The sequence below is a fragment of the Canis lupus genome, chromosome 8 (genome assembly GCF_011100685.1).
Source record: "Canis lupus familiaris isolate Mischka breed German Shepherd chromosome 8, alternate assembly UU_Cfam_GSD_1.0, whole genome shotgun sequence".
In the NCBI taxonomy this organism is placed as follows: domain Eukaryota; kingdom Metazoa; phylum Chordata; class Mammalia; order Carnivora; family Canidae; genus Canis; species Canis lupus.
The window spans coordinates 3306356-3329628 of NC_049229.1; the positions used below are offsets into that span (position 1 = coordinate 3306356).

General features: G+C 52.8%; 2 protein-coding genes and 1 non-coding gene across 3 annotated transcripts in view; 1 reads left to right on the forward strand and 2 right to left on the reverse strand.

The window, feature by feature from the left end:
• Positions 1 to 23273, reverse strand: part of SLC7A7 (solute carrier family 7 member 7) — a 76422-nt gene that overhangs the window by 50687 nt on the left and 2462 nt on the right. The window contains exon 2 of the mRNA XM_038544154.1: positions 5091 to 5255. The gene's annotated coding sequence lies outside the window, so the exon portion shown is untranslated. The remainder of the gene's footprint in view (positions 1 to 5090; positions 5256 to 23273) is intronic.
• MMP14 (matrix metallopeptidase 14) lies at positions 424 to 10782 on the forward strand. Its single transcript, XM_038544150.1, has 10 exons — positions 424 to 528; positions 4475 to 4623; positions 4876 to 4998; positions 5340 to 5647; positions 6577 to 6738; positions 7084 to 7244; positions 7404 to 7542; positions 7673 to 7823; positions 8293 to 8408; positions 8771 to 10782. The coding sequence occupies exons 1-10, from the start codon at positions 424 to 426 to the stop codon at positions 9103 to 9105; spliced, it is 1749 nt and encodes a 582-aa protein (XP_038400078.1). The 3' UTR covers positions 9106 to 10782.
• Positions 18554 to 18657, reverse strand: LOC119873178. The gene has a single exon (XR_005363839.1). It is a non-coding gene; the product is annotated as a U6 spliceosomal RNA (small nuclear RNA).

Consider the following 23273-nt stretch of genomic DNA (forward strand, 5'->3'; position numbering starts at 1 on the left):
AAGGCAACTTAAGGGGTTTTTGTGCGTGCGTGCGTGCGTGCGTGTGTGTGTGTGTGTGTGTGTGTGTTTTACCCCGCTCTTGGCTGTAATTGGATTCAGGCTGAAACAACCACGTCCGCACCGGGAAAGGAGGGCATTGGAGCGGGGGCGGAGAGGCTGTGGGAGAAGGGAGGGACCAGAAGAGTGAGAGAGGGCTCGTCGTGCAGTTCGCAGACTAAGCAGAAGAAAGATCAAAAAAACGGAAAAGGGGACGAACAGGCGCTTGCAAGAACAATCCTCCCCTTCTCCAAGGGACAGCGCTCTAGGAATCCAAATTCAGTGCCCACCGAAGACAAAGGCGCCCCCCAGGGAGTGGCGGCGCGCCCCAGGGCTTGGGCCCCGCTGCGGAGCCCGCACGGCTGGCTGCCGGGACGGTCGCGGACCATGTCTCCTGCCCCACGGCCCGCCGGCGGTCGGCTGCTGCCCCTGCTCACGCTCGCCACCGCGCTCGCCTCCCTCAGCTCGGCCCAAAGCAGCTTCAGCCCCGAAGTAAGTGAGCTCCTCCGGCCCCCCGGGAGTCGCCCCCGCCGGGGAGGCGAGCCGGGGTCCGCAGGGGTACAGCCCCCCCTCGGAGAGCGGGGCGCTCGCGGTCTGGGCGTCTTCGCCCGAAGGAACCCCCTTCCTTTCCTCTCCCTCTTCATCTCCAAACTTCCCGGTCGATCCAACTTCTGCCCCCCACCCCCCACCCGCCGCCGCCGCCGACTTTCTTTCCCAGTCCTTCCCCTGGAAGAGCTTTATAGCAGGGGCCCACCCCCACCCTCCCGGGCCCCGGGGCCCCGGGCTCTGAGCTCAGCTCCGGAACCCGGAGGGAGCCTGGTAAATACTTGGACCCCGCTCAGCCCTGCGCTGCCCGGGTTTCTCGTCGTGTGCGTGCGTGTGCGTGTGCGCGAGCCCGTTGTTGCTTCCACCTTCCACCTTCCACCTTCCAGCTGCCGGGGCGGCCGGGGAGGCTCAGCAGGACGGCGGCTCGCTCGGCCCGCGCGGCGCGCCTCCAGGCGGCCCGGCCCGAGGATGCAGCCGCAGCCAGGTGGGGTGGGCGCTGGGCCGCCGGCGGCACCGGTACCAGCCCCCACCCCGCGCCGCGCCGCCCGCGCCCGCGCCCGCGCGGACCCCTGTGACCCGCCCGCCGGAGCCCCGGCGTCGTCGAGGGTCGCGGGGCTGGCGCCCTGGCAGCCTTTCAGTACACACAAAGGTCCCCTTGTGAGCGGGCTCGGCCGGGCCGCCGCCTCCTCCCTCGGCCCCCCTCGCTATCCCCCCAGCGGCGCCCTTAGGCTCGTTTTGTTGCTTTTGTTAATTGCTTTTCTGTGTTAATTGCGGGGAGACTGAGGGCCTCGCGCCGGGGACGGGGGAGAGGGCCCGGCCCGGGCACCACACAGGTCTCCGACTGCCTTGGGCGCCCCTCTCCCCATTCCCCGACGCTGGCCCACCGGCCCGGGAGGAAGACGCGTGGGAGTTGTCTGGGGACGTCTTTCCTCTCTTTCTCTCTCTCTCTCTCTTATTTTGGGGTGAAGGTGGGAGACGAATTTGATCAGCTTCTTATTTTGGGCCATCCCAACCCACTCAGCCCGGCAGGGCCTGGGTGCGGTCAGGAGGGGCCGGGAAGGGCCCCAGAAGGGGGAAGGGATCTGGACTTGGCTTCCTCCCTCTTGGTCCTGGCCGGCAACCCACCCCCGGAGGAAACATCTCCAGAAAGAACACACTCTCTCTGTCCCGAAGGGGATCTGAGGCTAAAAAGAAAAGTGTGGCCCTAGGAGTGGGGGTGACCAAGGAGAGTGCAAATCTGCCCTTGGTCTAAACCTGACGTGGTCCAGCAGGAGGAGGCATCCTCTCTCCTGGCCTAGAGTCTTAATCGGGGGCCTGCAAGGAGAGGTCCTAACAAAAGAAGCCTGGGCATCTGGGGGCTTCCCACTGCCAACTTTGCCTGCCCTGCCTTCCCTCGCCTGCCCCACTAGGCCCCCTAGGGGAGGGGCAGCAGTCCTGGCTCTGTTTTAAGTGGGTCATGGGCAGTCCCAGTGCCAGAACCACCATTTGCTTCTGGGCCAGGGAGGGGTGGGAGGTAGAGGGAGGGAGGAGCAGGCCCAGAGGCTCAGATCCAGGGCCTGCTGGAGTGCCAGAGTTCCCCCCAACCCACCCACCTTCTCCAGGACTCCTAGGCCAGAGGTGGGAGGGGTTCTCTGGACTTTTCCCCTAGGAATAAATTCAGACCACTCAGCTTTCAAGACAAAGCGAGCCAACTGAGTTTTTTGACCTAACATAGTTGCTCCCTCTCCAGGCCAATCTAGAGGGCGAGCTGGGGTGGCCAGGCCTCAGGCAGCCGGGTCCCTCCCACCAGGCCTCCAGAGTCCTGCACTAGCTCCAGGACAGCCTTCTCCTCCCCATGGCCTGTCTGGCACTCAGCCCTTCCCCCACCCAGCCACAGACACAAGAGTCCTCTCTTCTGTGGTTCCATCCTCACCTCCTAGTCTTCTCTGTGGTTCTTGCTTTGCTCAGAGCCTAGGCCTGAGGGGAGAGGGATGGGGGTATTTCCTTTCCAGGCCATGAGGCTCTCTTGACTCTAGGGAAGTTCCTTTCTTTCCTAAGTCTCCATTTTTCTCTGTTGTGTATGGGGTGGATATTGTGGGTGTGAATACTTGGACTTGCCTACTTTCTTGGAAAACTCATCAAGGAGAGGGATTTATCCCAGAGCTCCTGGATCTGGATTCTCCTCACTTCTCTGCTACCCTCCATTCTGTCATTCTGGCCTAAGAGAATTCCCCTCAGTTTTGTTCCCTGAGGCCTGAGGGAGCCTGGCTTAAGTCTTCCTGACTTCCAGCTCCAGGAGGAGCCCACTCCCATCCTTCTCCAAAGCTGAAGCAGCTGCTCCCCGAGCAGGGGTCATAAGCATGGGGGCGGTGTACCCTACAGGTGAGGCTAAGGGCAAAGGGAGTTTCCTGCATACTTGGGCACAGGCCACAGCAGGCCTCCCGCGGGCACTAGCTGTGGCACCAGCCAGTACAGGTCAGGGCAAGTCTATACACCTCTCCTGAGGAGAGCGACTGGGTACTAGAGCACCCTGCTCTGCTCCCCTACGTTATGCCAGAGGTTAAACTTGGCTCACTCCTCTAGGCCTGCCTAAGGAGGGGCTCTCAGAGGCGGGTGGTGCTAAGGTTGTTCTGGCCAGGCCCGTTGGCTGGGGAAAGGCTGAGTTGTTTACATCTCAGGGCCCTAACTCCCATCAGCCTTGGGGGATCATTTCCTAGAACCCTGTTGCAATTCTTGCCCCTGCGGGCACATGTTCCCCAGTCAGCTGCTCTTGAATCACCCCCAGCCCCAATGCAGAAGCACTGCTCCACTACCAGGGCCTGGGCCCTGTAGTGAAGGGCTCCATGAAGATCCATCCTAACAACCTGGGATGGGGGATGTAGCACCCAAGAGCAGCCTCTACCCCTCTGCACTCCAAAGTTTCCATCCTAGGCCACCTGCTGGCCCCCTCTGAACTCCTTAGGAAGGCAAAGCTGGAGCAGAAACCAAAATATTATCTCCATTGGAGAATCCAAGCATTTTCACATTCCATGTATAACTTGGCTTGTTTTACTTTGCAGGCTTTAGGAAAATACTCCATTGTTCTTACAATAAAGGCTGATTTTTTCCTCAACAGGTCTTTGTATTTTGTGTACCTTTCTCAAACACCAAAAACCTAACTTTATGTTAAGGCAATATGCCAGCCTTTATGTTATGAACAATTCACAACATACCTCAAGTACAGTACTGTCACCAAGTCTCTCCCACTTCCTTTATTGAGAACCTTAAATGGGCCTTTAGGTCCCAAGCCCCAGAGTCAGATGTTTGGATGGAGGCAGTGGCAGGACCCTAGCTCTCTAGCTGGATCACACCCCCACCACCTCCAAAGGTCCCAGTTTCCGGTCTCAGCAGCCAGCCTCAGCCCTAGCTCCTGTTCTGCTCTCCTTTCTAAAAAGATCTCAGCTGTGAGGGTCCTGGAGGCATGGCATCCCTGCCCAAAGAGGGTCCCATACCAGGCCCAAAAGTAGAGTACCATGAGTCCCCCCTTCGCCTCCATGGGCACAACCCATTCATAGGTAGGAAATGCTGTATTTACAAGAACACTGACACAGAGAAGGAAAGTGCTGGAAGGAAGCTCTGAGAAGACATCCTAAGACTCAGTTAAGCCCTCTAGGCTCCCATTCTCAAGAGTTACAGCCAAAGTCCAGGCTCCCCACCCCTGTTTGAGCCCATAGCCCCGAGAGGACAAGTCATACTGGGGCCTGGGCCAGAGTTCAGGTCCAACCTGGGAACTCCTCCAGCCCCACTGCCAGAGCCAGGCTGGGAGCTCGTTGCCCTTTCCTCTGAAGCCAAGGGTGCATGCCAGATACCATGTGGAGGCAGAGGCTCCCGTGGGCCAAGTGGAGACGCTCTAACCACATTCCTCTTCCTACAGGCCTGGCTGCAGCAGTATGGCTACCTGCCCCCGGGGGATCTGCGCACTCACACACAGCGCTCGCCCCAGTCATTCTCAGCTGCCATCGCCGCCATGCAGAAGTTCTATGGTCTGCGCGTGACGGGCAAGGCTGATGCAGACACCATGAAGTAAGTGCTAGACCCTGGTAGGAATCCTGCCCAGTATCCACTCACAACACTGAGCACAGGGGCGTTGCTACCTATATGCCTTACCTCTGCCCCCTCCCTCAATCCCACATGCTGGTCCTGACCCCCTCCTATTCACTCTGACCCCATAACCTTGGCCCTTTCACACACTGACCCTGAGGCCAGGCACTCTCTCCCTCCTCTGAAGCCCTTTCTCTTTAATATGCTATCCTGACCACAATCCTCACACCCCAGGGCTATGAGGCGCCCCCGCTGTGGTGTTCCCGATAAATTTGGGGCTGAGATCAAGGCCAATGTTCGAAGGAAGCGCTATGCCATTCAGGGCCTCAAATGGCAGCATAATGAGATCACTTTCTGGTGAGTCCAGCAGGCAAGTTGCCTTTCTCACATCGGGGTCGCCATTCCTATCAATTGTACTAACAGACTCTGAGGACTCCTATCCTACTCACCTCTATTGCTATGAAGCATCCTTGGGAATGGGGAGGAAAGTGGCTGTAATCGTGGAGAAAGGTGCAGCCTGGGGGTTCCCTGAGCCCTCAGTTCTGGGGGCAGAGGCGTCGTGATGCAGCAGGAAGAGCCAGGTCAGCAAAGGTGGCTAGGTGGTTCGGTCAGACCTGGGGAAGTAGAGGGAAGGAAAATTTTATATACGTTGTTATCCTAACATACTCCCATCCTCTCCCCACATGGCTGGACCTCAGCATCCAGAATTACACTCCCAAGGTGGGTGAGTATGCCACATTCGAGGCCATTCGCAAGGCATTCCGAGTGTGGGAGAGTGCCACACCACTTCGTTTCCGAGAGGTACCCTATGCCTATATCCGCGAGGGCCATGAGAAGCAGGCAGACATCATGATCTTCTTCGCTGAGGGCTTCCATGGTGACAGCACACCTTTTGATGGCGAGGGTGGCTTCCTGGCACATGCCTATTTCCCAGGCCCCAACATTGGAGGGGACACCCACTTTGACTCGGCCGAGCCCTGGACTGTCAGGAATGAGGATCTGAATGGTGAGCAAAGTAGCCCTGGGACTCATTTATTCTGGGGAGAGTCAATGATCATTTGTATGAGGGTGGGGTCTCCTGCCTCCTCCCAAAACCTCAAACAGGGCAGCCCGGGTGGCTCAGCGGTTTAGCGCTGCCTTCGGCCCAGGGCCTGATTTTGGAGTCTGGGATTGAGTCTCACATCAGGCTCCCAGCATGGAGCCTACTTCTCCCTCTGCCTGTGTCTCTGACTCTCTCTATCTCTCTGTGTCTCTCATGGATAAATAAATAAAATCTTTAAAAAAGAAAACAAAAAACCTCAAACCCCAAAGTCTCTGGGCTACAAAGATCTCCTAGTCTCACTTTCAACGAAAGCAGAATTATTTCTTTTTCTTTCTTTCTTTCTCTCTCTCTCTCTCTCTCTCTCTCTCTCTCTCTTTCTTTCTTTCTCTTCATGAGAGGCAGAGAGAGAGAGAGGCAGAGACACAGGCAGAAGGAGAAGCAGGCTCCATGCAGGGAGCCCAATGTGGGACTCGATCCTGGGTCTCCAGGATCAGGCCCTGGGCTGAAGTTAGGCGCTAAACCACTGAGCCACCCAGGGATCCCCTAAAGCAGAATTCTTACTTTGATCTATTTATACCTGGTCCCTCTCTCACTCAATAATTGACTCCCCAGTCAAAGACTTGCCACTTTTCCAGGCAAATGTCACCTCTAGCTCCTGGAAAATACTGGGGCCCAGATAGGACCTTGGCTTCCCTTAATACAAGTCTTCCTGGGATTGGTATCTGGCCCCCTGAGCACTCTTTTACCTCTGTCCAGAATAGATTGCTGACTGGCTTTGTGGCTTTTGGGGTGGAAAACACAACAGGCAGCCTCCGATGTAAAAATGAAGCCTCTGGTGGGAAAGCAGAGAGTCTGAGGGAAGGGACCCTCAGTAATCATCCCCATCCCTCCAGGGAATGACATCTTTCTGGTGGCTGTGCACGAGCTAGGCCATGCCCTGGGCCTTGAGCATTCCAATGATCCCTCGGCCATCATGGCACCCTTTTACCAATGGATGGACACAGAGAATTTTGTGCTGCCTGATGACGACCGCCGGGGCATCCAGCAACTTTATGGTGAGTGATTTATGTCCCCAACTGCTCCTTCTCTCCTCTTGGTCTCAGACCTGTGCATCTCGTTTCTCTTTCCCCATGCCCTATAGTCTCCCCCACAACCCTACCTGACTTTGCCTCCACCCACCACCCACTCCCACTTTTTCTTTTTTTTTACACTATTTCTTCCATATGTCTTATTCTTCTCCCACTTTTGATTTCACCTTTTCTGTCCTTTCCCACCTGATTGCTTCATCCTTCCCCAAAGGGCCATCCACACTTTTCCAACAGTATTGTCTGCCCATATATCTGTTCTTTCCTCCCCCTCTGCCACAAAGTCTGAAGTGTCTCTTGTGTTCTCTACATCAGGGAGTGAGTCAGGGTCCCCCACTAAGATGCCTCCTCAGCCCAGGACTACCTCCAGGCCCTCTGTCCCTGATAAGCCCAAAAACCCCACCTACGGGCCCAACATCTGTGATGGGAACTTTGACACTGTGGCGGTGCTCCGAGGGGAGATGTTTGTCTTCAAGGTGAGAGGAAGAAGTGGGCTGGTTGGAGGAACAAGAGGGCTCTAAGCCCAGCAGGCTGGGTGGAAATAGCAGCAGGAGGGTTAGTGGGACGCTTTGGGGACTAAGCCAGAGGACTAGCTATAAGACGTAATGTACTATCCCCACCCTGCTACTTTCTAGGAGCGCTGGTTCTGGAGGGTAAGGAATAACCAAGTGATGGATGGATACCCAATGCCCATCGGCCAGTTCTGGCGGGGCCTGCCTGCATCCATCAACACTGCCTACGAGAGGAAGGATGGCAAGTTTGTCTTCTTCAAAGGTAACCAGCTTTCTACCTTAGTCCTCTGGTGTAAGGAGAGTCTCCCTGCAGGAGTGGATTTCACTGGACTCCTCCAGAGACCCAAGAGCCCAAGTGGAACCCAGGTCCCGCCCTTCTCTCTCCTCTCCAGGAGACAAGCACTGGGTGTTTGATGAAGCTTCTCTGGAACCTGGCTACCCCAAGCACATCAAGGAGCTGGGCCGAGGACTGCCTACTGACAAAATCGATGCTGCTCTCTTCTGGATGCCCAATGGAAAGACCTACTTCTTCCGGGGAAACAAGTGAGATGTCAGCCCTTGACCCCAGGCCTCCCTCCTCGGACACTGCCACCACCACGTTCCCTCAACTCTGGAGAAAGACCCACTTACCCCAGGACAGTTCCCTGGAGAAGTTGCTGGTTGATCCTCTGCCGTTGCCCAGCAACAGCCAGCCTCCGTGAGGCGCTGAGTGGGAAGTGACCGGGTCACCGTTTCAGACCTGGTCATTTGGCGCCTCCTGCCCCCAGCACCGTGCCTCCACCCCAGCTGCCAGGCACTGTCATTAAAGGTTACTGGTGGCTCCTTGCAGCCTGGGACCTCCCATCCACCCCCACCTTCCGCCACTTTCAGCTGCAGGCCCTCATTACACAAAACCCCTGCCCTGCACCCTGTCCATAGCCACTCTTTGCTCACTGGTAAATTCAGTCCTGGGCCCTGCCATGCTCTGAGGACATGCCCAGGGCCCGACCATTTGCCTCCCCCCTTCCCCCAGGTACTACCGTTTCAACGAGGAACTCAGGGCAGTGGACAGCGAGTACCCCAAAAACATCAAGGTCTGGGAAGGAATCCCTGAGTCTCCCAGAGGGTCATTCATGGGCAGTGATGAAGGTGAGGGGCAAGGGAGATGTCCTTAAGGGAGGATGGGGAAAAGGGATTAAGAACTAAGAACGGGAAGAGACTGAGGGGATCTGGGGAAAGCAGTGATGATGAGAGCTCTGGAACCCTTGCCACATGCCAGGCTCTGAGCCAAGTGCTCTCCTCACATCAGATCCCCAATCCCCACTGCACTTTCAGCCCCGGTAATTTAGAATTACCCGGGTTTATAGCTGAGGAGACTGATGTTAGGGGATTAACTCCACCTGCTCGACTCACAGACTCACAGATTTCCCTTCTGTTCTCCTCTCTGTGGGTGTTCTGGACGCGGCCCCCACCTCTTATCCTCCTGGCCCCCTTCTTGCTGACCGCTGCAGTCTTCACTTACTTCTACAAGGGGAACAAATACTGGAAATTCAACAACCAGAAGCTGAAGGTAGAGCCAGGCTACCCCAAGTCAGCCCTGCGGGACTGGATGGGCTGCCCCTCATCGGGGAGCCGGCCAGATGAGGGGACTGAGGAGGAAACGGAGGTGATCATCATCGAGGTGGACGAAGAAGGCAGTGGGGCCGTAAGCGCAGCTGCTGTAGTCCTGCCTGTGCTGCTGCTGCTCCTGGTGCTGGCAGTGGGCCTTGCCGTCTTCTTCTTCAGACGCCATGGGACCCCTAAACGACTGCTCTATTGCCAGCGCTCCCTGCTGGACAAGGTCTGACCCCCACGGCTGCCCGCCCACTCATACCACGAGGACTTTGCCTCTGAAGGCCAGTGGCAGCAGGTGGTGGTGGGTGGGCTGCTCCCACCTGGTCCCAAGTCCCCTCCCAACCCTTCCTCCCTTCTTTTCTGTCCCATGATTGCCTCTCTTTTGACCTCAACCCTGGCATTGCTTCTTCCCTAGATGGGTCCCTGGGGGGCTGATCAGGGGCCGCCCCTTCCAGCCCCTATCCCCTAGGGGCCTCTGTAGCTTGGTGTGTGTCCTGCCCCATCTGAATGTCTTGGTTCTGCACTTGAAGGCAGGACCCTCAGACCTCGCTGGCAAAGGTCAAATGGGGTCATCTGCTCCTTTTCTATTCCCTGATGTAACTTTAACCTCTGAACTCTGACCTCAGGAGGCTCTGGGCACTCCAGCCCTGCAAGCCCCCAGGTGCACCCCATTGGCAACCTCCTACCACCCTTTCTGGCTAAAGGAATCTAATCTTGTTGAGGGGGGAGACCCTGAGAGAGTAGGAGGGGTGGGGGAGGTCTGCACAGTTACCCTGAAACCTTGGGAGGAAAGCTCAGAGTCAGCGCCTCTGCAGAGACCTGCCTCTGCCCCACCTGGCCCCCAGAGCTTCCCCAGAAGAAGCCTGAGCCATTAAGGGGCTGTAGAAACCCTTGATGCCCACCGCCCCTGCAAATGTCAGCCGAGGCTGCCGCTACTGGGGTAGGGTGGGGCCAAGGAGAGAGCCTGTCAGGAGCCCTGGGGGTGAGCCTCAAGGCCACAGAAAAAGAATCTTGCTCAAATGTAGGCAGCTGGGATGGGGACCAAGGGGCAGTCAGAAGGGGATAGGACAGGACCAAAAGGCTAACCGGGGAGGTGCTGTGCGCATGGAGGGCCGAGTGGCTCGGCAGGCCAGGCCAGCAGGGACACCACAAGGTGGGCTGTGGGCCCCAGAGGAGGGCATGTTTTACTGGAGCTCTGAGGAAGGGCTGGAGAAAGGCACACCTACTCCACTTTGGTGCCCTTCCTCTCACCAGAGTAGGTGCATTGGAAGGGTGGGGAGTCCAGTGAAAAGAGCAGAGATGACACACATCCAGGGACTGGCGACTGGGGACCTTCGTGAGGGTGGCCACCTGGTTAGGGAGGTGACCAGGGGCTGGCAGCACGCTGATGGGCAGCCTCAGCTGGTTTCGGGGAGGGGGCAGCTGCCTGGGTGGGTCTATCGTCAGGTGAGCCCCTCACTTCCTAATGCCCCCACCCCTCAGCTCTGCCCTGTCCTGCCTCCTCTCCCCCACCCAACCCACCCATTCAAAGTCTCCTCTGGCCGCTACAGGTGGTCATGGTACCGGAAGACTTGGGAGAGTGAGACCCTATAGGGGCAGTGAGAGGAGGGATGTCAGGGGCAGGGGGGTGGGGGGGGGATGAACGGTGCTGGCAGTTCGGCTAAATTTGTCGTGTTTGGGGGTTTTTTTTGTTTTGTTTTGTTTAATGTATATTTTTATTATAATTATTATATATGGATTTCCTTCAAATCGTTCCTTTTTGTTAACAAGGGGCATGGGAAGGGTGGGGGTGGGGGGGGCAGAGGCATCTGACCCCAGGAACCTGCAGGGCGGGGCTGGGTCAGTGCCCTCTAAGGACATTTTTGACCTGTTCAACCTTTCCACAAAGAATAAATGGTGTTTCACGTTCTTTGTGTGGCTGCCTTCTCTCAGCTAGGTAATGGAAAGCATGCCCAGGACCAGGTTTTTCTCTGATGTGGGGGTTCAGTACTTGCACAAAGGAATATGTTTATGTTTGGTGGACAACAGGGATTCAGAGCCATAGCTGGGAAGGAGGGCCTACTCCATGGAGGCAGGGAGGTGGTCCACAGAGCCCAGCTGCTTCTCTCCCAACCAGGCCAAGAGGTTACCTTTGAGTCTCAGAGCTGCAAAGGCAAGAGGAAGTGGTCAAGCTGAGGCCACTTGGAAAATCTTCCTAAATTGCGTTACCAGGTCCCGTGATCTGGCCGCAGACCCTCCGTTTCTTCAGACCTCTTTCTGCTGCTGGGGACTCCCAGGATCACATTCAGCACAAGCAGGCCCTTTACCCCAGCCCTCCGGCCTCTCAGCCTCTTCTAGACCTGGAGCTATGCCCCAGGGGCAGGAGGAACACAGGCAAAGGACAGATGTTGCCCCATGGCCAATTAGGAGCAGCCTGTCAAACAGGAATCTCCCCCAATCAGCCCAGCAGAGGCAGGATGGTCAGATTGGAAGGGAAGAATAACAAGGCTTTGTTTCTTTGGAACTGCTGCCCCAGACAGGGTTCCCAGGCTGTCGGCCCACCCTTCCTCTGAAACCAGCCTGGAGGGAGGAATAGCTCAGTTGCTGAGTCAGCTCAGCTGAAGGGGAGCAGCCCTCTTTCTTCCTCCCCTTCCCTTCCTGCCTTAGCCCAGCCCCGCCCCCCCTCCCCCCACTCCAGCCCAGGCCCCCCTCCAGAGCCTTCCTCCATGAGCAATGGCCCCACCTAAGCCAGGGGTTCTATCCAGCTGCTCTTCAGGGCTGGTCGGTGTGATTGCCTTGGCAGAAGGGGTACCCCACCTCTCTGCCAGCCAGGAACCCTGACCCCATGCCTGGCCTCCTCTACCTCTCCTGCCAACAGCTGTTTGGCAGAGCCTGTACATCTCAGTGGATCTGGACACCACTGCCCTGCTGCCCTCACGGGAGGGGATAGGGACAGAGGGAGGGAAGCTGGCATGGGAAAGCCAGGGGTTGTCTAGGGGGTGGGTGGGGGGCTGTGCATGTCACAAGGAGCTCAAAGATGAGCTCATGGCCCCTTTGTGTTTTTGTGGCCCACATCTGGAGGCAATTACAGATGTTATCCAGTGGGAGTTCTGCAAAACACAGCTGGAGCCAGCAAAAGAGCCTGGGGAGGGGGGGGACTGCCAGAGGAAAGAGGAGGGGGAGCCTAGGGCTGCCGCGGCTGGAGTGCGGTTTCCCCATCACGAGGAAATTGTTTGGCCCTGATTCTGGAATCACAAGATGCTCTCTGAAGCCAAGGAAGAGGGATGGGAACCGAGGACCAGAGACAAAGGGGGAAGAGGTGGAAGAGGCTTCGCAAGCAAGGAGAACTGTGGGGTGGAGGCCGCCAAGGTCCCGTGCTTCTGACGTGCACCAGGCTGAAGGGATCCAGCCTAGTGAGGCCACCCAGGGACCCTGGGAGGTGCCTTGCTGATCACACAGGGTCAGGCAGGGTGAGGGGAGAACAGAGGTCCCCGTGGCTCCCGAGAGACCTGAAAATGCTGCTTTTACTGGCCCTAGCCCGCTTTGTCCATTGGGCCTGACCCAGTTTCTAAGGTTCCAAGTTCCTGTATTCGAAAGCAGCACATGTGAGCTAGAGCAGCCAGGAGGGAGCCAAGGGGAATCTGCAAGGAGGTTTGGGCAGAACCCAGGAGAGCGGCCTCTAAGGAGACTGGAGCAGGGGCAAGCGCTGAGGGAAGGCAATGCTCTGCCCACCACTGCACCCCACACATTTGAGGGGGGAACCACAGACTCCCTCAGCGCTCCTGCCCCCAGCAGGGCCCACACCTCCAAGGCTGCCAGCCAGGTGCTGGGTCAGTGACACAAGAAGGAAAGATCTCAGAGGGGCTGGGCCCTCTAGAGGAAAGAGGACTAATCAGAGTGACCCCTCACATACTACCTGGCGGGCTCTGGCAGTCCTTCACTGTCCCTCCCCTGGGGCCCCTTCTCCCTCTGAGAAACCTCCCAGTCCTCCCTTCCCCTTTGTACTCCTACTTCCCTTTCCAGCTAAAAGAATGTGGTAAAAACAAAACAAACAAAAAACATTTGCTGAGGTCCTCATAACACCCAACCACCTAGGCACTACCATTGCCCCCATTTTACAGGTTTGGAAACGGAGGCCTAGATAAGACTTCCTGAAGGTCATACTTTGTCCAAAATTAAAACCCAGGTCTATCTGATTTTTTGTGTTTGTTTGTTTTTCTGTGTAGGTAGATTCTGACCATGTCTCTGGGTGTCTCTTCCAGCGTGGACCCTATGTGGCTGGGTGTCTGTGTGGTAGTGCATGTTCTCACAGGTTCTGACAGCACAGGTGTGCTTGCCTACTGTTCCATGTGGCAGCATTGGCGTGTGGAGTAGGAATGCAGCAAGAGAAGGGCTCTTCCTCAGGAACCCACTTTGCCTGCAGTTATGTCCCCTTTGGGGGACAAGAACAGGCACTCTTTGGGCAGGAAGGATGAAACAGGAAGGACTCAGAAGCCAGAGGGCCTGAGTAGCAGCAGCTATGGGAGGGATGGGTATGGTGAGTGGCTGTGGCAAGGGCCTAGGAGGACAGTTCCCACTCCCCGAGGCCCCAAGGAAACCCCAGTCAAGGCTACTCCATTGTCCTGCAGTCCTGTACCTCCTTCTTACCCCTCTACCCCAAATCTGAATTCACTTCCTTTAGACCAGTGCCTGCACACCTAAACTGGGGTCTTGGCCTTCCTCCCTCAGACAGTCTTGGGAGAGTGGGGAGACCCAGTGGCAGCCCTCAAGGGGGCTGAGTGATTGGGGCCTGGAAAGGAGGCAGGCCTGACTGGCCAGAAGCCACCTTCCAAATGAGCTCACACACATACTTTCCACCCTGGCCCAGGGCCGAAGGCTGTGCGCCTTCCAGGCCAGCCTTCCCCAGCCAGATCCAGCCCCCTCTGTTCTCCTCTGTCCCTCATCAGTCCCAGACTCTGGGCTTTACAACAGGATGGGGCACCCCGGGGCAGGGCTGTCACCACACCCCAAGGGAGAAGCTTCTACTGCCTCCATACTGAGGCAGTGCTCCCCCTCCCTCAGGGTACCTTATATCTCCAATAGGCCCTTTGTGGCTTAGAGGAGAGAAAGGTGAGCTTCCTGCCCTCAAAGACCCATACCTGGGTGGGGAGGGGCAGCAGAGGGCACAGAAGAGGTGTCCACACTGGAGTGAATTGGCGGAAGGACTTCCTCTGAGCGCCTGAAGTAGCTCATTGACTCAGGGACCAGATCAGGTCTGGGAGCTGCCTCACCATGGGTCACATCCTGCTCACACACTTCACTTCCCAATAGGGGCACTTCCCTGATTTGGGGCAGGATGGGGTCTGGGTGGGGCAAGGCCAGGATGACCACAAGGGAGGGGAAAAGCCTGGTGCCTCTGAAGGCCTAGCGGATTCACACACACGCGACAAGCTCCAGCTCATTTTGATCCCGCCTGTGGTCAAAGACGTCACCCTTTGCTCAGCTTCCAGAGACATGTAGCACCAGGCCAGAGAGCAAAATCAATTCCCAAAAATGCTCTCCTTGGCCACTCAGTGTCTGGCTCTGTGCTAGGAGCACGGCTGCCCTGACCATATATCCTGGATCCAATAATATCTTCCTGAGGTTCTGTGCATTAGTTAGCCTCTTCAACTTGGCAGACAATTCATCCCACTCTAGATTCCAAAAATATGGCCCTTGCAAGTAGATCACACTGCCTGCCTCTGCCCTCCGTGGCACTGATGGGATAGTTCTGTCAAGGAATGACTATGATTCATAATAACACTGACCCCACCACAGCCATGGGACAAACATGTTCTGTTCTCGTTCGTTTCCTTACAAAGGAGTAGGATGGTGCCAGGCACACAGGAGCGCCTTAATAAAAGTTTGTTGACTTCAATTGCCAGTGAAAGTTGTGAGATACACAAGTAAATGGCTGTAGCCGTGCATATGTGATTACTGTACACATATGTATACAAGTATTATGTATATGTAAATTAAAAAAGCATCGAGCTGTGGGTTTTAGTACATTTTATGAACTTGACTGTATTTTCACCTCAATCTTTATTTATTTACCTTTTTTTTTTTTTTTTTAAAGATTTTTTTGGTTTATTTACTCATGAGAGACAGACAGAGAGAGGCAGAGACACAGGCAGAGGGAGAAGCAGGCTCCATGCAGGGAGCCCGACGTGGGACTCCATCCCAGGTCTCCAGGATCACACCCTGGGCTGAAGGCGGCGCTAAACAGCTGAGCCACCCGGGCTGCCCTCACCTCAATCTTTAAAAAGTTAAAGGGACACCTGGGTGGCTCAGCAGTTGAGCGTCTGTCTTCGGCTCAGGGCATGATCAGCAGTCTGGGATCAAGTCCCACATCAGGCTCCCTGTGGGGAGCCTGCTTCTCCATCTATGTCTCTGCCTGTGTGTCTCTCATGAATAAATAGATAAAATCTTAAAAATAAAAGGGCACCTGGGTGGCTCAGTTGGTTGAGGCTTTGGCTCAGGTCATGATCCCAGGGTCTTGGGGTCAGGCTCCCTACTCAGGGGGAGGCTGCTTCTCTCTCTCCCTCTGCCCCTTCCCCTCACTCATGCTGTCTCTTTCTCTCTCTTAAATAAACAATTAAAATCTTTAAAAATAATAATTTTAAAAATAAAAAGCTAAAAAAAGAAAAAAATATATATCAAAGTAACAAGTTCCTCACTCCTAAGCAACTACTTTGTCCCTATGGCCCCCTCATGTGTCCCCCACAGCCTGCCCTCGATCTGGGAGTAATTGGTATCAGGTTGTGTTAATCCAGTGCTTCTGGAAATACCAATCCTACAGACTGTACCCTCAGTCCAGCCTGTCCCTGAACCCTGACCTGGAGGGCCCACACAAAGCTCTCTCCCCTAGACACCTCTCTAAGCAACACGCCCAGTTGTCCCCACAGTCTCTCCTCTACTTTACTGGCCTGTGCCCCAGAGCCCCCCACCCCTTGCCTGCAGAAAGCTGCACATGAATTCTGTGTGGCGGAACCTGGACAAGGGGCCCAGAAGAACACCCACCTCACTCTCGGCTGGCCGCACCCCCTCTGCTGCAGAGCCCAGCCGGGCAGGGTTCACGGGCCGATAGCGCCCCCTTGTGCTCGGTGTTGGCACTGCAAACCAAGCCTGAGAGAGGCAAGGGCCAGGGCAGCCCCCCAACAAGGGCCACGGTAGCCAGCCTGTTCCTTCCCCCTTTCCTTTTTTTTTTTTTTTAAAGATTTTATTTATTTATTCTTGAGAGACAGAGAGAGAGAGAGAGAGAGAGAGGCAGAGACACAGGCAAAGGGAGAAGAAGCCCGACGTGGGACTCCATTCTCGGTCTCCAGGATCAGGCCCTGGGGCCAAAGGCAGCCACTCAACCCCTTAGCCACCCAGGGGTCCCTCCCCCTTCCTTCCTTCCTTCCTTTCCTTCCTTCCTTCCTTCCTTCCTTCCTTCCTTCCTTCCTTCCTTTTCTTCTTCTTCTTCTTCTTCTTCTTCTTCTTCTTCTTCTTTCTTTCTTTCTTTCTTTCTTTCTTTCTTTCTTTCTTTCTTTCTTTTTTTTTTTCTTTCTTTCTTTCTTTCTTCTCTCTCTCTCTCTCTTTCTTTCTTATTTTAAAGATGTTATTTATTTATTCATGAGAGACACAGAGAGAGAGTCAGAGACACAGGCGATGGATAAGCAGGCTCCATGCGGGGAGCCGGATGTGGGACTGGATCCTGGGATTCCAGGATCACACCCTGAGCTGAAGGCAGATGCTCAACCGCTGAGCCACCCAGGCGTCCCCCCTTCCCACTTTCCATGTTTCCTCCCAGGACACCTGTACTTAAAGGGGTGGGACTCTGGGTGCAACAGGATGACAAAGCTGTCTTCCAGCTGCAGAGAAGAGTTTCCCTCAGCTGTGGCTGTGCGGGGGTTGGTGTGCAGCCCTCAAAAAACTCCAGGAAGGAAGAGGGAGTGAGTTAGAGGGGGTGCCAGAGGAAGAAGGGGGCACTTGGTGCCCTCTCAGAGCTCCTCGGAGTCACCAGCTGCCCCCCTGTGAACGCCTCGGACACCGATCGCTCCAAGATGCCCTTCCCCTGGGCTCAGACCTCCCGGAGCTTTCACAGAACTTCTGGCCAGGGCCCACGGCCTCCTTTATCCCAGAGTGGGCAATCCTGTGTCACTTCGCTGAGGCCTATGGAGATCATGCCCCCTCGCTGGGGCACCTCTAACCTGCACCCAACCTCCTAACCTCATCCCCACCCTAACCTCATCTTCACCCCAGGAGGATCCTATAGTCTGTCTCACATTTACAGGGCTCTTGTACTTAAAAAAAAAATGCCTGTAGGTATTTTGTGACTATCACTATATTATTGCTTTGTTTATGCAAAGAGTTTTCGTTTTATTTATTTATTTATTTATTTATTTATTTATTTATTTATTTTTAAATATTTTTATTTATTTATTCACGAGAATTCACAGAGAAGAGAGAGAGAGAGAGACAGAGACACAGGCAGAGGGAGAAGCAGGCTCCTTGCAGGGAGCCCGACGTGGGACTCAATCCGGGGTCTCCAGGATCACTCACGCCCTGGACGGAAGGCGACGCTTAAACTGCTGAGCCACCCGGGCTGCCCATCGTTTGATTTTTTTAAAGATTTTATTTATTTATTCATGAGAGACAGAGAGAGAGAGAGAGAGAGGCAGAGATATAAGCAGAGGAAGAAGCAGGCTCCCTCTGGGGAGCCTGCTGTGGGACTCATCCCAGGACCTGGGGATCATGACCTGAGGCAAAGGCAGACTCTACCACTGAACCACCCAGATGCCCCAAGTTTTCAATTGTTAAATAGAAACATATAAAATAGGCAAAGTATTAGGGTGCCTGGTCGGTGGCTCTTGATCTCAGGGTTGTGAGTTTAGGCCCCATGTTGGGTGTAGAGATTACTTTAAAAATGAAATCTTTGTAAATAAATAAATAGAATATACTAAATATTTTCCAAACCATCTATCTTAGTATTTAATTTTGCAATACACCAGACACCCCCAAAATGGGCATGATTGAGGTTGCTCCAAACCACTGAGGTGTGTCTCCAATCCAGCATCTCATTCTTTCCAAAGCACAAGGAAACTTGCTCCTGTAACCATATGGCAGGGTCTTTAATTCCCACTCCCTTCAAACACAGAAGTTTCCACATCTTGAAAAGCTCTTTCCTGGATACTGCTGCAGCCTTGAATGATTTCCCTCATATCCTCCTTTTCTGTCGAGCCAAGGTTTTTCAACAGCTGTCTGCGTTCCTTCACTAGTCATTTTTAAAAAGTTTTTAAAAGTTATTTATTCATTTAAGTAATCTCTACACCCAATATGGGGTTCGAACTCACAACCCCAAGATCAAGAGTAGCGTGCTCTTCCAATGTAGCCAGCCAGGTGCCCCAACTAGTCATTTCGTTTTAAACCAACCTCCACATCTGCGAAGGCAACCCAAGCAATTACCAAAACTTCCTTAAAAAAACAAAATGAACAGGATCCCTGGGTGGCTTAGCGGTTTAGCACCTGCCTTTGGCCCAGGGTGTGATCCTGGAGTCCTGAGGTCGAATCCCACATCAGGTTCCCTCCCTGTATGGAGCTTGCATCTCCCTCTGCCTGTGTCTCTGCCTCTCTCATGAATAAAAAAAAAAAAAAAAAAAAAAAAAGTTTAACAAAGTGTTAATTAGTTTTAAGTGTACAATAAAAATATGGAATGTTTCATGAATTCGTGTCATCTTTGCCCAGGGCCCTGCTAATCTTCCCTGTATTGTTCCAATTTTAGTATATGTGCTACCAAATTGAGCACTGAAACTTCTCCTTAAAGGGCCCTCATGACCTCTTTCTTCCCACCCCAGGGCTTTTCTCTGCTTTCATTATCTCGGCTTCATGTTAGCATCAAACACAACTCACTTCTAGAAGCTTCTTTGCCCTTGTTTTCTGGAAAGTTATGCCATCATGAAGTTCAGGAGTCATAGAATTGCCAACGAACCCTGAAGATCCAGGACATCTGTCCCTCTGCATCAGCCTTACCTCTGTAGGGGCAGAGGGAGAAGCAGACGCGCGCTGTGTGGTGAGCCAGACATGGGGCTTCACTAGGGGGCCAGGCTCCATCCTGTGTCCCTGGGATCATAACCTAAGCTGAAGGCAGACACTCAACCAACTGAGCCACCCAGGCGCCCCCAGATTCTTTCCTTCAGACTGTACAGAACAAATTCTTCTTTGATGCTATAGCTCTTCAAATATTTGGATCTAGTTTTCATACATTCAATCCCTCACTCAAGGTAAGCTTTTTTTTAGGTGAAAAGCCTTTCTACGTCCATAAACAGCTTATCACATGACATGGCTTAGAGACCCCTCAGCATTCATTATATCAACATTTTTTTTTAAGATTTTATTTTAAGGTAATCTCTACACCCAATGTGGGGCTAAAACTCACAACCCACAGATCAAGAGTCTTGTGCTCCACCGACTAAGCCAACCAGGCACCCCCATTGTATCAATCTTTTAAAACAGCTTCTAGGGGCACCTAGGTGGCTCAGTGGTTGAGCATCTACCTTTGGCTCAGGGGATGATCTCAGGGTCCTGGGATCAAGTCCTACATCAGGCTCCCCGCAGGGAGCCTGCTTCTTCCTCCACCTGTGTCTCTGCCTCTCTCTCATTCTCTCTGTGTCTCTCATGAATAAATAAATACAATTTAATAAAGCATAGCTTCCAGCACAGAGAGAGGGGCAGTATGGTATAATGGTTAGGAACAAGGGCCTCAGGGGTTGAGCATCTGCCTTCGGCTCAGGGCATGATCTCTCTGTCTATGTCTCTGCCTCTCTGTGTTTCAGGAATAAATAAATAAAATCTTAAAAAAAAAAAAAAAAAAAGGAACAAGGGCCCTGGAGTTACACAATCCAAGTTTGAATCCAGCAGGTCATGTAACTTTCCTGGGCTTGCATTTCCTCACCTTTAAAATGGGGCTAACAATTGAAAGAGTAGTTGAGTGAGCTAAAAGATGTAATCTACATGATATACCTATGACTGGCATTCATTCAGCAAACATTTATTGAGTACCTACTTTGTGTCAGACACTGTTTTTGGCACTAGGGATACACTAGTAAACAAACAGATCCCTGCGCGGTGGAACTTACATTTTTGCAGGAGGAGCAGGCAATGTAAACATGATAAATGAGGAAAATATATAGAGAATATTAGACGGTGATAAGAATTTTCCAATTTAGTTCTGTATCCTTTTTGATTCACAATTCCACCTCTAAATTGTTTCTCTTTTCTAGCATTTTACTTTAAGTATTCAAGGGAAACGAGGCTACTTCCTCAACACTTTGCTTAGAAATTTCTTCAACCAATTGGGGCGCCTGGCTGTCTCAGTAGGTAACAGCATGTGACTCTTGATCTTGGGTCGTGAGTTTAAGCCCCGAAATGTGTACAGAGGTTGCTTTAAAAATTTCCAATTAGGGCAGCCCCGGTGGCGCAGTGGTTTAGCTCCGCCTGCAGCCCAGGGTGTGGTCCTGGCAACCCGGGGTCGAGTCCCATGTCGGGCTTCCTGCATGGAGCCTGCTTCTCCCTCTGCCTGTGCCTCTGCCTCTCTCTCTCTGTGTGTCTCTCATGAGTAAATAAATAAATAAATCTTTAAAAAAAAATTCCAATTCACGTGTCCCTCCTCTCCATCTGGGACCCAATCAGAGTGACTTTTACCATCTATATTTCTTTTTTTTTTTCTTTTTTTTTTTTTTTTAATTTTTATTTATTTATGATAGTCACACAGAGAGAGAGAGAGAGGCAGAGACATAGGCAGAGGGAGAAGCAGGCTCCATGCACCGGGAGCCTGACGTGGGATTCAATCCCGGGTCTCCAGGATCGCGCCCTGGGCCAAAGGCAGGCACTAAACCGCTGCGCCACCCAGGGATCCCTTACCATCTATATTTCTATCCACATTCTGTGCACTACCACTTAGGTCATCCAAGGAGACGGAGGTCTATACAGCTCTCTCCTTCTGAGCGGCCCCAAGAAGCACCCTTAATAGTCTGTTCAGGGCAATGTTGGCTTCCTCTAGCATGCCCCTCTGGCCTCTGCCCATTTCCCAGTTCTAAAGCCACTTCCACATTCTTAGGCATTTGTTATTACAGCACTCCAACTTCTCAGTAGCAAGTCTCTGTCTTACTCCATTTGGGCTGTAGAGCAAAAATTCCACCAACTGGGTAGATTTATTGCTCACAGTTCTAGAGACAGAGAAGCCCAAGATCAAGGCACCAGTGGTCACCTAAAGGTGAGGGCCCTCTTCCTGGTTCACTGCCAAACCTTCTCACTGCGCCCACTCATAGTGGTTAGGGAGGGACCTCTCTAGGGTCTTTTTTATAAAAGGCACTAGTCCCATTGAGGGCTCCATCTCATGGACTTAACATCTCCCAAAGGCCTACCTTCTAATACTATCATCTTTGGAGGTTAGGAAATCAAAATTCGAATTTGGGGGTTGGGGGAACACATTCAGACAATAGCACCTCGCTCCTGCACGTACTAGTAGTTTCATCTTGAGCAACTTATCTCACCTACCTATGACTCAGTTTCCTCAATTATAAAAGGAGGGCAAAAATACACCTACTTCCTAGAGGTGTGGTGAGGATTAAATGAGATAATACACAGCGCTGCCACAGGCAGGTAGTCTACCAAAGTTAGGTATTATCATTTTGAAAACCAAATATCTGCCCATTTCCCACTACTTCCACTATTTTTCATAATTCCTCAAGATTTTCCAAGAACATCTCCACAGGCCCACTCCTAAATGTACTTGATGTTCCAGGATGCGATTTACATGGGCCTAGACACTTAAACTCACTAGACTAATTAAAATGTAAACTCATTAAAAAAAAAAACTCATTTTAAAGCACCTAGGTCCTCTTTAATTTCTTCCTATTGTCTTGGGGCTTGAATTCACTCTTTTTTATTTTTTAAAAGATTTTATTTATTTATTTATGAGAGACACACACAGAAAGAAAGAGGCAGAGACACAGGCAGAGGGAGAAGCAGGCTCCATGCAGGGAGCCCAAAGCAGGAATTGATCCTGGGACTCCGGGATCACACCCTGGGCCAAAGGCAGATGCTCAACCACTGAGCTACCCAGGTGCCCCTTGGATTCACTCTTAAATATGAAACCCCAGGGGGATCCCTGGGTGGCTCAGTGGTTTAGCGCCTGCCTTTGGCCCAGGGTGTGATCCTGGAGTCCTGGGATCAGTCCCGCATCAGGCTCCCTGCATGGAGCCTGCTTCTCCCTCTGCCTGTGTTTCTGCCCCTTCTCTCTCTCTGTGTCTCTCATGAATAAACAAGTAAAATCTTAAAAAAAAAAAAAAAAAAGAAACCCCACTGTCTAGTTTAGTGCCTTGCACTTGGAAGGCACTCTAAATACTTTGAGAATGAAAGTTCGTTCTAAAAAAAAAAGGTTCATTCTACCCTGGTGCCATTTCTTCCTAATGATAATGATTGCTCTCACAGCCTAGATCTTGACTTTATTTTTTGGCAAATTTTCATTTACTGGGTGTCCCAGACCATGGGCTCCCTTCCTCCTTCTCCCTTCCTCCTTTCCCTGCCTCCCACAACTTTTCCCACTTCACTACCACCTTTTCTGCTTTCTATCTAAACTCCTCACTCCCCCACATGCCCACTCACTCCCATGGGTACTCCTCATGGCTATCTGGATTCTTTCTTTGTATATCTCACCTCTCTTCTGTAGTAAGTTCCATGAAGTCCATGAAGTTCAAGTGGAATCTTTATTTTTAACTTTTTTTTTTTTTTTTTTTTTTTTTTAGATTTTATTTAGGGACACCCGGGTGGCTCAGCAATTAAGCGCCTTCAGACCAGGGCATGATCCTGGAGACCCGGGATCAAGTCCCACATCAGGCTTATACTACATGGAGTCTGCTTCTCCCTCTGCCTCTGCCTATGTCTCTGCCTCTCTGTGTGTCTCTCATGAATAAGATTTTATTTATTTATTCACGAGAGAGATAGAGAGAGAGAGAGAGAGAGAGAGAGGCAGAGACACAGGCAGAGGGAGGAGCAGGCTCCATGCAGGGAGCTTGACCTGGTACTCCATCCAGGGTCTCCAGGTTCACTCCCCCTACTGAAGGTGGTGCTAATCGGCTGAGCCACCCAGGCTGCCCTCAAGTGGAGTCTTTTTTTTTTTTTTAAGATTTTATTTATTTATTTATTTATTTATTTATTTATTTATTTATTATTTATTCATTCATTCATTCATTCATTCATGACAGACACACAGAGAAAGAGAGAGAGAGAGGCAGAGACACAGGCAGAGGGAGAAGCAGGCTCCATACAGGGAGCCTGACGTGGGACTCCATCCCGGGTCTCCAGGATCTGGCCCTGGGCTGAAGGTGGTGCTAAACCGCTGAGCCACCCGGGCTGCCCCCT

Bases quoted from the DNA above. Each gene is read 5' to 3' on its own strand.
- MMP14 (XM_038544150.1), top strand. From the start codon at position 424: ATGTCTCCTGCCCCACGGCCCGCCGGCGGTCGGCTGCTGCCCCTGCTC. The intron at 4,999-5,339 runs GTGAGTCCAGCA...GCTGGACCTCAG, and splicing joins CATAATGAGATCACTTTCTG to CATCCAGAATTACACTCCCA. The intron at 7,824-8,292 runs GTGAGATGTCAG...CCCTTCCCCCAG, and splicing joins TACTTCTTCCGGGGAAACAA to GTACTACCGTTTCAACGAGG.